Source organism: Centroberyx affinis, unplaced genomic scaffold (assembly GCF_046629955.1).
Source record: "Centroberyx affinis isolate AG114_WGS23_722 - 3 ecotype Tasmania unplaced genomic scaffold, CSIRO-AGI_Caff_v1 ptg002593l_1, whole genome shotgun sequence".
NCBI lineage: Eukaryota > Metazoa > Chordata > Actinopteri > Beryciformes > Berycidae > Centroberyx > Centroberyx affinis.
In genome coordinates, this window is record NW_027280796.1 from 115,256 (window position 1) to 130,901 (window position 15,646).

At 44.2% G+C, this 15,646-nt stretch overlaps 1 protein-coding gene across 2 annotated transcripts in view; it reads left to right on the forward strand.

Moving 5' to 3' along the window:
• usp25 (ubiquitin specific peptidase 25) overlaps positions 1-15,646 on the forward strand; it is a 29,090-nt gene that overhangs the window by 9,835 nt on the left and 3,609 nt on the right. Inside the window, exons 6-24 of one of the 2 annotated variants that reach the window (XM_071534658.1) lie at positions 488-574; positions 1,913-2,050; positions 2,961-3,037; positions 3,224-3,297; positions 4,121-4,272; positions 5,987-6,114; positions 6,247-6,342; positions 6,528-6,692; positions 8,231-8,469; positions 8,623-8,693; positions 8,817-9,045; positions 9,514-9,777; positions 10,290-10,429; positions 11,279-11,452; positions 12,344-12,439; positions 13,659-13,837; positions 14,589-14,667; positions 14,893-14,972; positions 15,398-15,521. In XM_071534658.1, coding sequence (XP_071390759.1) covers positions 488-574; positions 1,913-2,050; positions 2,961-3,037; positions 3,224-3,297; positions 4,121-4,272; positions 5,987-6,114; positions 6,247-6,342; positions 6,528-6,692; positions 8,231-8,469; positions 8,623-8,693; positions 8,817-9,045; positions 9,514-9,777; positions 10,290-10,429; positions 11,279-11,452; positions 12,344-12,439; positions 13,659-13,837; positions 14,589-14,667; positions 14,893-14,972; positions 15,398-15,521 — 2,592 coding nt within the window. The remainder of the gene's footprint in view (positions 1-487; positions 575-1,912; positions 2,051-2,960; positions 3,038-3,223; positions 3,298-4,120; positions 4,273-5,986; positions 6,115-6,246; positions 6,343-6,527; positions 6,693-8,230; positions 8,470-8,622; positions 8,694-8,816; positions 9,046-9,513; positions 9,778-10,289; positions 10,430-11,278; positions 11,453-12,343; positions 12,440-13,658; positions 13,838-14,588; positions 14,668-14,892; positions 14,973-15,397; positions 15,522-15,646) is intronic. The other variant, XM_071534657.1, reaches the window with a different exon arrangement.

Here is a 15,646-nt window from a genome sequence, read left to right on the forward strand (position 1 = left end):
ACTAGGACTATCACACTCTAAAACGCTGTAGTTATGAGCATGAAGAGCTCTTGTTAAGGCAGTTAGGAGTGTGACATGTTGAACGTCTTAGGCCCCAGTATGTGCCATTCTGTTGTATGGGACAAACGTCATGTCAAATTCTGGCAATTTCATTTGGTCTTGCTTATAGGAAAACATACATTACATACTGTTTTGCCTCCTTCCACCAAAATAGACTGTGGTGGGCAGAAACGTTTTAAATTTGTGCTGCTTGCTGCATTGGAAGTACGCTGATTTGAAGAGTGGATCCTAACAATTTGTAAAAAGTCTCAAGTCATGTTCTGTAAAGTATATTTTTGTCAGTGAGCAAGGCCACACCAAATCAAAGCCACGCTAGATTTTTCAGTGGAGTTTGCGTGATGTTTTCTCATGTAAGACAATGGCACATATCTGGGCCAAGGCTGCCTTATTACGAGATGTTACTGACCCGTCTATTCCTCCCCTGCAGTCTCTGTTCAACCTGCTGGAGTTCCAGAGGCTGGTGCTCCACTACTCTCCCCCGGCCAGGGTGCAGGACCTGCCCCGCAACCAGAAGGTGAGACACCCTCCCATCCTCCCAGGTCTCCAACAGAGAAGGATGAAATGGCGATAGCTGCATTGCAGATTTCTTATATACTAATATAATCATTTCAGTTATTTTCAACCTGGCCCTTATTTTTCTGACCCTGTGGGTGTGTATTGGAGAGAAACTGGAGGAACGTAAAACTCCACAGTGAAGTAAGTGATGAAATTTTGAACACAATCGTCATGATGGCAAAAACTCGGAAAGTAAGATCCAGGTTGAAAATAACTGGAATTAACCTTTAGGTCAGAGTGTGATCTCTTTTGATGCCAGTTCATCCGGTCCCCTGTGTGTGGGACTTTGTGTCTGCCCAGCTTACCTCAGAGCAGCCCTAACCTACCAGGGTTTTAGCTCAGAAGGCTTGACCCTCTACAGAGAGCCATGAGCCACCAGGATGAAATTGATGTAGGATGTTAAGGCACCACTCAGCAGCTGTGTGATCTCACCCTTAGGTCACACAGGCTTAGCGTTGCCCCCGGACAGTCCTCTCAAATATTTGATGGAGCCTTGGCATTTCTCTACCAGCACACACATACACATGAAGAAAAAGTATGTTTCAAGTGCTGCAGGGGTTTCGGCAACTTTGAGCTGCTTAACTTGGCCTAGCCGCTGTCCACGTTACATTAGCACTCATAGTTGTCAAAATGTTGTCGTTTTCCCCTTCTTTCCCTACAGAGAGCTCACCATAGGGTTGGCGTCCTGTCACTAATCTGGTCTAAGCCTCTGCTGTGGCTGTATGGCTCGGGGCAGTCATCTCTTGATCTCAGTCCCCTCAGTCTTAATCACTGACCATTTGCTTCCAACAGTGAGAGACTGCTAGAGCTTAGGTCCTAATCTTGACATCAGCATCCCTGACTCACCAGCACAGAAAAACAGAAAAACAAATGTTTTCTTATCATGCGCTGTTAACAAATCTCAGTATGGAGTGTTAAGTTTGACTTTGCCATATATCCTCATTCTCATTATGGTCTTTATTAGCAGATCACTATGCTGGTATTGTTCAACTTTCTATAAAATTACCAATTTAAATTAAGATAATATTGAAACTGCCTTGAATACTGGCTACCACAATTTCCAAATCGCAATAGACACATAGAACATTTTCAAATTTGCAAAAATTGCAGCCCTACTACGTGTGTGTGTGTCACTGTGTGCATTAAACACACACCATGTATTATGATTACTATGTCATATGTTGTTCTGCTGTGACAACTGAATTTCTCTCTTGAGATTACGCACCTACTTGGCGATCTTCAATGAGTCAATTACACCAAGTAGTTGTGGTAGAACTGTTTGCATTTCTCCAACCAGGAGCACAGGAACCTGCCCTTCATGCAGGAGCTGAGGAACCTCTTCTCCCTCATGGTGGGGTCCAAGAGGAAGTACGTGGATCCCTCACGCGCTGTGGAGATCCTCAAAGATGCCTTTAAGTCCAGTGAGTCACAGCAGGTAAGCCTCTTCCAACCATAAGCTGGGTGTGATTACATTATTACACTTAATAATGGCAATGTCCAATGAGGAGAACATCAATACTGAAGGGTGGTATACTGGTATGAGTGGGAAAAGTTACTTGCGCGAGCATAAATGATTTCATAAGAACCAGGTCTGCGAGGGTAGAACTCAGTTGGTGACATCTGTCCCCCCTTTTTCCTTTGGAAAACAAGCACTGCATCATAGTTTTCCATTTGCACACACCTGATAGATTTAATACCTTTTCAACCCCTTTTTGTGTCTTGTCCTTTTGGTCGAGAGCTTGACCCCTCAGTTCCATTATCGTTCTGCTGACTTGGCTCTTTCCATTCTGAGACGCTTAACCTCCCATGTCTATAAATGTTAATCCCCAAACCCACAAACCCCCGCTGAACTCTGAAAAACAATATCGACCAGGAATTAGCCTGTGTATGCAAATATCCTGTAATGTACTGCTTATATGACAAACGTCCCAAAACTGTCCCCGGCCCCTCTCCTTCCAATAGCAATTGCACTAAGCTAACGTCTCTGTGTAGGTTAACTGAGGTCAGCCCTCTGGCCGCTGTACTCATCAGTCATGTATCTCCTCTGTGTATTAGTCAGGTTGGAGAGGCATTGACCTGAATTACAGGGCGGCATTGATGTCTATGAGAGAGTGGCCTCGGGGCCTGCAGGTTCCCTTTGAAGTTCAGCAATCTGTGAACTCCTCTGCCAAGACGAGTCATCTCATATCCGTCTATATCAGCAAATGACAGACACAACACTGATTTAACTGAGCGCTTGCTCCGAGGCGTAGAAAAGTCCCGTAGTTTGACTCTGTGACCTCTGTGTCCCAAACGCAGCCCCGTAATTGGTCTTTATGTATTTATGTCTGTGCTTTGCCCAACAGCAGGATGTGAGCGAGTTCACCCACAAGCTGCTGGACTGGCTGGAGGACGCCTTCCAGATGAAGGCCGAGGAGGACAGGTAAGCACCGCTCCGCTATGCTAGCACTGAGGAGAGAATGGACAGGAAATAGACACATGCGTGGTGGTTTTAGTGTGCAAAACGGAAAATGAAATGAGCGTTATTCGCGTGGCTCTGAGGCAGAGATGCCCTCTTTAAACAGCTGTGGCTTGTGTGTTTGTGACCTCCTCTTCTTTTTTCCGTCAGGGAGGGTGAGAAGCCAAAGAACCCCATGGTGGAGCTTTTCTACGGACGCTTCCTGGCTGTGGGTGTCCTGGAAGGTGAGATGAGGTGGAACGGTGTTAAAACACAAACTGATCAGAGTGAGAGAGAGAGAGAGAGAGAGAGAGAGGCTTAGCATGGCCTCGACGCAGCAGCCAGAAAGCAAGCGAGTCCTTGCCCCCGGTAATGAAAGGTGACCTTGTTTTAATGAGATGTGGCCCATGTAAAAGAGGAAGAGGGCAGCTGCATTGATCGTGGAAGACCTTGACGGCTGATTGACATTGCGCTTATTATGCATGACAATACTGGCCCAGAGCCACCGAAAGCTGGGCCAGCGGACACTTCTGCTCATAAAATGACCTTAATGCCTCATCTGCATGTCCGCTAACAACTCCCCTCCACCCCTTTTTATTTTTTGACTTCTCATCAGTACTTGATACAAAGAGGTCTGTGCTGCTGTTAAAGTGGTCATGATGAGTGAGCGACTGCTGAACTAGTGAAAATCAGCTTGGATGCAAACGAGTGTGAAATGGCTCCTATTATTGCTTTTTCTCTCAAGCGCTCTGCCTTTCCAGCTCTTCTCTCACGCCTGACCCATTTCTCCCCGGGCCTATACATATGGTGCTCTCCATCTCGCTCTCTCCTTCTTCCTCTCTCTTTCTCGTCTCTCTCTCGCTCTCTGTCTCACTCACTGTGAGGACACAGCTCTAAGGAGTAGGTTGCATAATAGGGAATGCAACTGCCTCTAATAGGTACACACTGTGCTTGTTCTCAAAGTCTCTTTCAATTAAGTCAACAATTATCAATCTGTGTGTCACTCCATGGGTGCTCATCTGTTCATCGCAATCCTTTTTTTTATGTGTGTGTGTGTGAATTCCTCAGGTAAAAAATTTGAGAACACAGAGATGTTTGGGCAGTACCCCCTGCAGGTGAATGGCTTCAAAGACCTCCATGAGTGTCTCGAGGCAGCAATGATCGAGGGCGAGATCGAGTCCCTGCACTCGGCAGAGAACTCTGCCAGGTCCGGACAGGAGGTCAGTGCCAAGGCGGGATGAGATACACACACAACAGTTATGTTTCCATCCAGCTATTTTGAGCAAACATACAGTATGTTGGAAAAAATAAAATGTGAATTAAGTGTGTTTCCCACAGCTAGGTGGAAGCGAGTAAATAGGCTTCCTGAATGTAGCTAATGCAAGTGAAGTCAGAAACACATCCATGAGAAAAATGGAAAGCAACTGAAAACAAATTGAGAATGATATTTTTTGGACTTGACTAATTTTGGCCAATGTTGTTTTCATCCAAAGATGAAAACAAAGAAATGCATTTGGTACATGGCCATACAAGCACAAAAGAGACTTATACATGGGAGTGACAGTGTATGTGGCAATGATGGAAAAAATGCTATATCAGTATTTATTTGACAAATGCATTTCCATAAAATCTGTTGTGCGATATTGGAATAATTTTTTATAAAAATGTGTCATTTACATTCAACTTTTCTTATTTGATGCATCATAATTGGCATGAAAGTACTTGGATGGAAACCGACCTAAAGAAACATGTGCATTAGTAATATGTTTATGCATCTTTATATTGTAATATAAAGATGTGGTGAGTGTGCCATGGAAATGATTTCATAACAGCGCAGTGGCAAACCAAGTACAAATTACTGAGGCTCAGTAACAAATCAAAAAGTCACAGTTATTTACTCTTCCACGAAGGAGTCATCAGTCACCCGCTACCAGCAGCACTCAAGAGAAGACATTGGTGTTAAATAATTTGGGATTGTGTGGTGGATCCTCTCCACAGGGTTGACCCCCCCCTGCCCCTCAGTGACCCCCCTGCTAGTCTGAGTTTGACCTCTGGTTAGCTGTAGCCTTGCCCACGCTGTCCCACAGCAGCTGTGAGCAGCTAATTACCAGGCCAGTACACAGATGGGCATGGCACCCAACCCCCTGGAATAAACTAGGAGGGAGAGAGAGAAAGACGGGGAGAGAGCCTAAGAGATAGAGTAAGAGCGAGGCTGTGTTCACGTCATAGGAATAACCATCAGTGTGAATTGATGCTCAAAAGCAACAATTTAGATGTAAAATTACCATGTTTGAAGTTTTCTGTAGACTCTGGTGGTGAGTTATTTAGTACTCAAATAAAGAAGAAATGTCAAAAATGATGGGGGGCTGTGCTGAAGAACTGTGTGTTCTTTCCATGGTGTCAACACTTAGATACACTGTGATTTATGTGTTTGTGTGCCTCTCTTCAGTGGTGAAGAGAGGCTTGGCTCTCAGCACATAACCTGGCTGTCACAGTGCAACTAGGCCATGTGTGTGTTTGCCAGATAACATTAATGTTGTAATGTCTCAGGTGTCCGTCCCTCTACTTCTGTTATGAACACACTAACACAGCAGCAACAAATCTGATTTAGATGTTCAAAGCAGCAGTTTTCAAAGTGGGGTCCTCAGTAAAATGAGGAATAGTATAATTTTGCTGTATTTTAAGGACTCTTTTAATCATAGCTTTTATTCTCACCGCTATTGTCTCCCCACGCACAGTGTAGGCAGTTATACAATTCAAGACTAATTCAACAACAACAACAAGTCTCCCAGATGGGGGTCCCTGAATCTTAGGAAACGAGGGTCCACATGTTTTCGAACCCCTGGTCTAAAGGGAACATGTTCATTCTATTCTAATTCATTCTAATGTAATGTATAAGTAAATAATCTCTATCAACATTTTATTTTCTTTCAGCACTGGTTCACTGAACTCCCTCCTGTGTTGACCTTTGAACTGTCCAGATTTGAGTTCAACCAAGCACTGGGACGACCTGAGAAGATCCACAACAAGCTTGAGTTCCCCTCTATGCTTTACATGGACAGGTGATGGAAATCTTAGCACTGGTCATCAGTATAGAAGAGTAGAAGAGGGTGTTCTAATAAATTTCTCTCTGCTGTAAATGACACTTGGTTTCCTTAAGCCTGAAGCCCCAGCTCTGCTCTGTGTGCTGGCAGGTACATGGACAGGAACAGGGACATCACCAGGATCAAGAGGGAGGAGATCAGGAGGCTGAAAGAGCATCTGACGCTGCTCCAGCAGCGACTGGAGAGGTACAGCATGCCGGCCAACGCCCGTTTACTTAGCTAAGGTCAATAAAGCTTTCTAATACAGCCATGGGAATAATTTCTCACTCTGGCCGTGCCCTTCTCTGTCTCTTCTTCCTCGTTATTCCCTCTTTCCTTTTATCTCTCTCCCTCTGCTTTCCTCTCTCTCTCTTTCTCTTTCCCTCCCTCAGGTATCTGAGTTATGGCTCGGGCCCCAAGAGGTTCCCTCTGGCAGATGTCCTCCAGTATGCCATGGAGTTTGCCTCCAGTAAGCCAGTGTGCACTTCCCCTGTGGAAGACATTGACACATCAGCGCCCCCCGGTGGCACAACCGGGCAACAGCTGCCCCCACCAAGGCAAGTTGCGCAATGGACACCACCCCCTTTTCATTTTCACTGCTTTTCCTCCCCCTCCATCACGCTTCTTGTTTCAGGAACTAGGAAGTAACTGGGAGGAGATGAGGGAGGGAGGGAAAGAGAGGAGGAGCAGAGGAGGGTGATGGGATTACATGTTCTTCAGTGTTATACCTGAGACATCAGCTGAGGATTCAGGCAAATTAATGAATAAGCTGAGTGGCCCTACTTAACAATGATTTTGTTTACCTCTTAGAGAGGTAGAAAGACCAAATATGTTTGATAAAAACGTTTATTTTTAATTAATAGTAATTAAATAATAATAATGATGAAATGTATTTCTTCTCCCAAGCAATATCGTTTTTGAACAGTAGCTAAACAACATGGTGGCTTTGTGACACATATGCACTGCTATTATCAGGTATGCAATCATGTGCGTTTATTTGTTATTTTACAATGGCTTTGGCTGGATTTAGAACTGAAGACCGGCACTATCAGTTTTATCAGTACACAGTGTAATTTTATCAACTTTAGAGTAATTGAATCTTGAAGGTTTATAGTTTTATCAATATTTTCACAGAGATTTCTATTTTTCACTGAAGGGCTAAGAACAAATAAAAAGTATTTTTTCCATTCCAGGTATTAAAAATGCATACATATGCAGTGGTTCTGTATAAAACTCATAGGCAGATAGCAAGGAGCATGAAAAGTACTTGAATGCAACACGAAAAAGAAATACACAATGAAAACATGGTATACAGTATTTACATGTGTTTTTAAGTTCAGTTTGCCATTCAAATGCAGTGTGAGTCCATTCAGAGTGCTATTTTGTTCGGGGTATGTACTGTTTTGGGGAATAGAAGTAGGGAGGTTGCTCAACTCAGGAGAAGAAATAAAAAACACCCTTGCAGATGCAAGTAGTCTGAGCAGAATTTACCATGATTGGACTTGCCCACAGTCAGCGCTTGCCTGTGACTTAAAAACATCTTGCAGTGCAAAGGCTAACCATGTCACAGATAAACAAGGCATGGCTGTCCACATCCTGAACAGCCAGAAAGCTAAAGCACCCAAAGGTGAACAGTCCATAACTGTTTTCTGGCACTTATACCTCTTTATGTCCTATCAAGCATTGGGTAAAATGGGATCAGACCTCTGTGTCATGGAGGAAAGCAGAAGGTAGGTGAAGAAAGGACTAATGGGCCAAGGTGAGGTCAGTTCACTTTGAATTCAATCACTTTAAGATGTGAAGTGAAACTATTTGTAAAGGATAGAGCATTCACTCAATAGGATATATGAGCCCTTTTAAGAAAATGGCTTTTCAGTCAGTGGTTTGAAGTACATTTACTTCCTGAATCGGTTGAGTTGACAGCACTTTGACCTCCAACCCTGAATAGAGGCACGCTGTGTGATTCAGTATGTCATTGTTGTACCATAATTTCAAGCTGCTAAGTGGGAAGTACTGGAACATTGAATTAGACCATAAAAATAGTGTTTTGCTTTTTTTAAATCCCATGTCCTGCGCTGTGTCTCTGATCCTGCAGCACAGCCGAGCAGAGCTCCTCGGTTCCCCCAGAGGGCTCGGCCCCGGCCTCGGGCCCCACCACGGCCCCCGCCGCAGCCCAGCAGCAGAGAGTACCCATTCATAAGCCCTTCACCCAGTCCCGGCTGCCCCCCGACCTGCCCATGCACCCTGCCCCGCGCCACATCACTGAAGAGGAGTTGAGGGTGCTGGAGGGCTGCCTGCATCGCTGGAGGAGCGAGGTGGAGAATGACACCCGCGGTAGGACTTCCAGCCTCCCATATGCAGCCCTTTATGTTTGTCACTGTTGTGGAACCTTGAGCATGATTTACTTGCCCAACACATACTCATTGGGCAAGGGTAGCATATAAGATGAGCCTTAGTAACAGTTCATAATGGTTGTCTTCCCTCCAGATCTACAGGGCAGCATATCCAGGATCCACAGAACCATTGACATGATGTACTCTGATAAGTCTATGATGCAGGTGAGCAGCAGCCTTTTCTGTGTTCATCAACAAAAACAAACAGCAAATATGCAGTTTGAAAGGCCACATCAACCTCTTTGTTATTATTTTTCAGCATTTAAAATCTCCTCTCTGTGGTTCCAGGTTCCATACCGGCTTCATGCGGTGTTGGTCCACGAAGGCCAGGCCAACGCAGGCCACTACTGGGCCTACATCTATGACCCACACCAGCGCCGCTGGATGAAGTACAATGACATCTCCGTCACAAAGTCCTCCTGGGAGGAGCTGGTCAGGGACTCGTTCGGAGGCTACCGCAATGCCAGCGCCTACTGCCTCATGTATATCAATGACAAGAAGCCCTTCCTCATAGAAGGTACACATGGAGTAAAGATTAGTGCAGTAGTATGGTTCCTATATTGCAGATTTGATTATTATTTTACAGACTTATTGGTGATTGCATAATCTCATACCTTCAAAAACGGGGATACCTTAATTGCTTCGACTGTGAGCTTCAGGGGAATCAAATAGCATTGATTTCCAATGTTCTTGTCATCCTTTGGCTCAGTTAAATCAAAGTAGTTAGCATAATTTCACCCAGAGAAAGTAAACTTTACTACCATTTTTTTCCCTGTAGGATAACTTGTAGCTCAGAGCTGCAATTGAACGAGTCATATTCAAGCTGATTAGAGGGGGTGATAACAAAAGTAACCATTTTTTGATCAGTAATTGTAATACTAGACTGGAAAAAGCAATAATATTGCAGTAATGCTTTGCTAAGTAACCATACTTGTTATTAGGCCTAATATGTTCTGTCCACTGTGCTCCCCTTGTGTCTGTGCAGAGGAGTTTGATAAAGAGACGGGTCAGATGCTCAGCGGCTTGGACAAGCTGCCTCCAGACCTGAAGCAGTACGTGAAGGAAGACAATGAGCTGTTTGACAAGGAGATGGAGGAGTGGGACGCCCTGCAGGCCCGCAAGGCCCAGCAAGAGAAGTTGGCGCTGGCCGCAGCAGCTGCTGCCGCCGCCTCGGCAGCATCCAGCACCTCCACCTTGTCCTCTTCCCCTCAGCCCATGAGCATCGAGTCCAGCCCTCCAGACAATGCAGGTCAGGGTCACAAACTCAGGGGCACCGAGTAGGGATGCAGAGCAGAATGCTTAATTGGAAATCAATAGTTGGTAGGCAGATCAGCCCAGGGAAAAATACTTGTATGGTCCCCAAGAGTATGATGTAAAGAATGAGGAACTGACCTTAAAATACTGGCGTGCAGGCTATAATGCTCTACGTATGTGCTGTTGTATAACATATATCAAAGGAAAAGTTCTAACTAAAAGATTGAAAGTCGTGTGCAGATGAGCTTAGATGTTCACCATGCAGCCCGCATCACACATGCGTATACTGTATTGTGGCCTATATTTTTGTTGAATTATGGTGGACAAACAGTATGACATTTGGCTGGATTGAGCCCTAATTAGGCAGTGAAAGTCCTAGGTTGTTAGCTTTCTCAGAGCACAATGAGCCAGAAACTCGGTCTGCGACGACAACATTGGTCCTTTGTGTGTTTGGGAAATGTTGCATGCATTCCACATTACTTTATCGGTGTTGTCGTCCTCCTCCAGCACCCCAGCAGGACCCAGAGTACATGGAGCAGCCGTCACCCACAAATGACTCCAAGCACCTCCAGGAGGACATAGAGAGAGCCATCTCCAAGGCTGCTGCTGAGCAGGAGGAGAGGAGCCCCGAGGCATTGCTGAACGCTGTGTGTAAAACATGCAAGCACACACAGACACACACACGCACACAGAGAGAGGGCAGTGAGTCATTGTCACCAATCATGTGCCACCTGTCTTTTTTCCACCTGTCAGTTTGTTGACATTAAGCCCAATCTCTCCATCTATGTGTTCTCACTTCTTTATTTTTTATTTTTTTTTTGGTGACCACATGGTACCAAAATTCTTTCCCTCTCAAGCAGCTGAAGTCATGGGATACTTTGCTAGAAGTGCAGTCAGGAGTAATTGTTTTACATAAGTTTTCATTTTATTCATTAAATGTGGTGTAAACTGTCATCTTGGCTCCTAAACATTGAATATTTCAGTATTACTACAAGAAAGTTATTTCCTTCATCTCTGTTTCGTGGCTGTTCAAGCTTTTCCAGCGGTGTCTTTCCCTCCTTGCTTAAGTAAATGTGCTGCTACTACCTATAGCAGCCTACTACCTTGCTGGCTAGAGCAGCATTCAAGACCAAGGCAACAAAATAAATGGAGCTAGTGCGCTCTGTGACCAAAATCAAACTAATGGCAAAGTCACTAAATCAACATGTATCTTGACCTTTTGTGAAACATTATGTAAGACAACTTTATTTAGACTAACAAAAAATTCTTCTGGTTGTGTAATAATTAAAAGAAAATAACATCAGAGCCTACAAACTCCGTTAGTTAGTCTATGAAACTAATTTGTGAAATGACAATGACCATCTCAAAACCCCACGATGTAGCGTTCAGACATAAGATGAGGTTTCAAAACACGGTTTTCCCTCCGCGTTTAATGTTCCATGCCTTTCTGTCTGTCCTCTACCTGTCCTGTCTCATCTGTCCCATTCTCTCCACAGTCTCCTTCCCCTCTCCCTTCCCCCCAGCCCGAGGTCCAGGTGAACGCCTCCTCCACCCCTCCTCCTGACCTCGTCACGGAGGATGAGGCCCCTGGCCAGCGCACGGTAGAGGTGGCCATCCCTCACGTGGGAACCTTTGTCATTGAGTCAGAGGAAGGGGGGTATGACGATGAGGTAGCTCTCGCCCCACCAAGTCTTCTCTCCCTATTGTGCTGAGAAGTCAATGCCTGTTTGATATGTGGAGTAAGAGCATCACTGCTCGTTCTACTGGCTCTTTAAAAGATTTTTCACACCTGAGAAAATCCTACGCCTTATGCTGACTGACGTCAGGATTGGCTTGAGGCTGACCGTCACCCAAGTTTTAAAAGGCCTGTGCTTGAAACCGCAACAGAATAAAATAGGCCTTTTGTTTAGTCTACCTGCAAAACTCCTGTGTGAAAAGTCTTGAAAAGTCTCCTGAGCCAATCCTGCATCTTGGCACAAAGGCATATTGACCTCTTGACAGAAAGCTCAACTGTGCTTCTTCACCCACATCACTCTTTGAAGTGAACAAGGCCACGGCCACTTTAGTGACTTGAGGAACGTTAAGATGTTGTCCATTTGAGATCTAACTTGTGTCAGCATACACACTGAAATGCATCCAGTTCTATTGATATTGTGGGTTGCACAGATTTCACGAAGATGTAATAGAAGAGTAGCTTGATATCTGCAGTAGTTTTAAGTCGGTGTGTACAGAGTGTGGAGCTGCTGTTGTCTAGTCAGTCTAGCCTGTCTCCTTGCACCATTAGCTGGCTGTGAGCCATATTACACAGCCTTCATATGGCTGCCTTGGTTTTTACACATTATCCTTGTTAGGATAAAGCATTGTGCCATTGAACTGACTGGCTGTGTCTCTCACAGTTGTCACTCTAACCATTGCATGGACTGCTGAGTGATGTCTGGCATGCCCTGACTATGGTATGCCTTATTGTAGTGCTTCAAAGCACATAACAAAGTGTTTGGCCTTGCTTGGTTTGTCCCAAGGATCTGTTGTCTTGTTTAACACAGTTCCCCCTTCTTGGGCAGGCAATGATGACCCCAAACATGCAGGGTATAATTATGGCCATTGGCAAATCCAGCAGCGTATATGAAAAGAGTGGGCCTGAGGCGGCCTTCTTTAAGGTACACCACCCCATCTCCCCCTTTCCTTTCTCCTCTCCCTCTCCACCTTCATCCATCCTTCCTTTGATATATCGCTCATCATTTCTTTGTCTTTTCTTTCTATTTAACACAAGGAGCCTAAACCGTTTTTCAAAGTTAGTATAAGGCAGTCTGTCAGTTGTTATTCAATATAACTTAACTACACATGTGCCATTGCTGGACACAGCTATAAAGTCTCTGTGAGACTTTATCTGTGTCCAGATTGCTGCATCACTTTGAGTTTAGCTAGCTCGGTTGGTAAAGCATAGGTTTGCCACGCCAGACATCCTGGGTTCTATTCCTGAGTTAGTCAATTAAGCACCAAGATGGTTGCAGTTTATCACAAATTACGTCCTTGTTTTACAGCGATGGGGAGGATGATGGGGATTATGATCACATAAGGTGTTGTGATTATGATTGCTTTTATATTAGGCCTATATGGTGTTGGCAAATAATTATTTCCTGATGGTTAATGTTGTCAGTAGCTTAATCAAACATGTATTGAATTCATATGACAGTGTTTGGACGGTTTGCTTATGGATCTTGTTGTATATACATGACAGGCCTGTCAGTACCTTGCAGGCCATCTGGATCTCATGAAATCACATTTTATTTTGCAAATCTGAGCTCCTGAGCTCCAGATGTCTTGCAAAAGTATGTGTCTAAAATGGTAAGCGTGTTGCCCAAATCATTCTGCTTTGAGACATATTGTTGTCATTTTAGTAAATCAGCTCATAGCTATCTGCCCAAGTTTTTGTCATGTGCAGACAGAAAATCTTTACCACATTTCCATTAACATCAGTCTGAAATTACATCTAAAACTGTTGCATCTGTGCTCATCTGATTGTTTTGCTATAAAGTTTGTGAAACACATTTCAATGCTAGCCATAAAAAATCTACTGGTGCCGTTGCAGATAATAACCCACATGACACATCAAAAGCAGTGAGAAGGGGATTGATATATACTTAATAAGATAATATCCTGATTAAAAAAGTAGCTCACGGGGGCCCTAATGTCACACCGACAATTATATCCACAACTCATTTAACCGTGATATGAAATCCAGCACTGGTTACCTTTTAATTAAGTTCTTGACTGAAGAGGAGCTGAATAAGCAGGTGCAAGTATGCATGTCCGTACCGCCTCGACCTCAATCAGAGTTCTTTATCTGTCCCTTCGTCCCTCTTTCTCTCTGGTCAGGCCATAAAGGTGGAATACACTCGTCTGCTGAGATTCGCCCAAGAGGACACGCCTCCGGAGAATGACTACCGGCTGCAGCACATCATCGTCTACTTCATCCAAAACCAGGCGCCCAAGAAGATCCTAGAGAGGACTCTGCTCACGCAGTTTGCTGACAGGAACCTGGCCTTCGATGAGAGGTAGGCTGGACTCTGCACCTTGCCGTTAGCAAGTATTTATCATGTGCCTTTGTTGTATATTTATTCAGAGATATAGAACATGATACACCATTCAGTGGGCACTTCTCTTCAGTTTGTCAAAGATTACCCCTAATGCATCAGGCTTGGTCATTTACATGGGATCAACTTCCCAAAATCACCAACAGAGGGTAGCAGAGACCTTGACTCTGACAAGTCTGAGACAGTCCTGTTGGCTTGCCGTCAGCTGCAGCCTGATAATGTCTCATCTGGTCAGTGCATTTTTGCAGCAAATCCTTACTGATGAGCATTGCCTCCACCTTTGTACAAACGCATATCTGAAGAGACACACATCCAATAATGACATTTTTTATACTGCTAGCGAATATCAAGATTCCTTCCCTATTAACATACCGATTCTCATGTCATTAGGGTATCAAGTGCCCCTTACTATCTCTAAAAACTTTTCAACTACGCTTGTTGGCCTCAATCCATATTCATGAGTGAAAAATTGATTTCTCCCTTCTCCTCTATTTTGAGCAGGATAATTAGATTTATGTGTGGATGTGGCCTCAATAGGAGCCTCCGGAGGAGTGTTTCACTTCTCCTCTCAGCACTAAAGAGTGATTCATTAGGCCATGTTAAGGCCTAGGGGCAGGGTGGACCGTTTCATCTCCTGGAGTACCTCGCAATGACTCACCATCTCATCACTAACGCCAGTTCCTCTTCCCATCTCCCCGCCTCCCGCCCCTAGATGTAAGAGCATTATGAATGTGGCACGTGCCAAACTGGACCTAATTAAGCCCGAGGAGGTCAACATGGATGAATATGAGGTCAGCAATACTATGTTCTGGCTTTTATTTATTTAAAATATCAAGAGTTTTGAGCCCTTTTTAGGCTGGCATTAAGATAGCATTACAAAATGACTTTGCCGTCTTTGCCTTTGCTGTGAAAAACTTAAAAATAAAAATTGCAAGTAATACTTTAAATCAGTTTTACACATCCCGTCTGAGAAGAGAGCTCGTTTTCATTAACTTTTGTTCTGTACCTCTTATCAGATGTGGCATCAGGACTACAGGAATTTCCGTGAGACAACCATCTTTCTGATGATTGGCTTGGAGCTCTTCCAGAAGACAAAGTACGGTGACACCTTGCCAGCGCTTTTCCTAATATTTAATGTCTTCCAGGAACACTTGACTTTGTTATTCTCCACCTATCTTGTTATCTTGTTAGAGATTTTCTGTGCTATTGCATAAGAGTTAAATATGATTAACAATAACTGTTGCATGTTAGATTTACTTTGAGTATTTCCCCTCATCTGGGGCAGCCAATGAATCTTCAAAAGCCACCTGCAGAGGGCAGCAAATATACGCAACCCATTTCTAGCTGGATCTAAGTCTGGTATAGGACAAGATGGTTGTGCATGTTCACTGAATTTATCAAGTTTATTTTGTTTTTTAAATTGTTTCACATCACAATGTACTTTTGGCCAAGTTCTCAGTACAATTTTAAATATTCAGTATAATATCTGAGTTTTCTATGTGTGCATCTCCTCCTGTCCAGTTATGTGGAGGCCCTGATGTATCTGATCTACTCGTACCAGTACAACAGGGAGCTTTTGTCCAAGGGGCTGTACAGAGGTCATGACGAGGAGCTTCTTGGTTATTACCGCCGCGAATGTTTGTTGGTGAGACGACACACACAGTCACACAGCATCTAGATCGCTGCTTTGTTTGAACGACTTCCAATCTCGACTGAAGTTAGTGGATTCCCTTGTTGTTGCAAACTCGCATCCGCAGCAGACAGCAGACC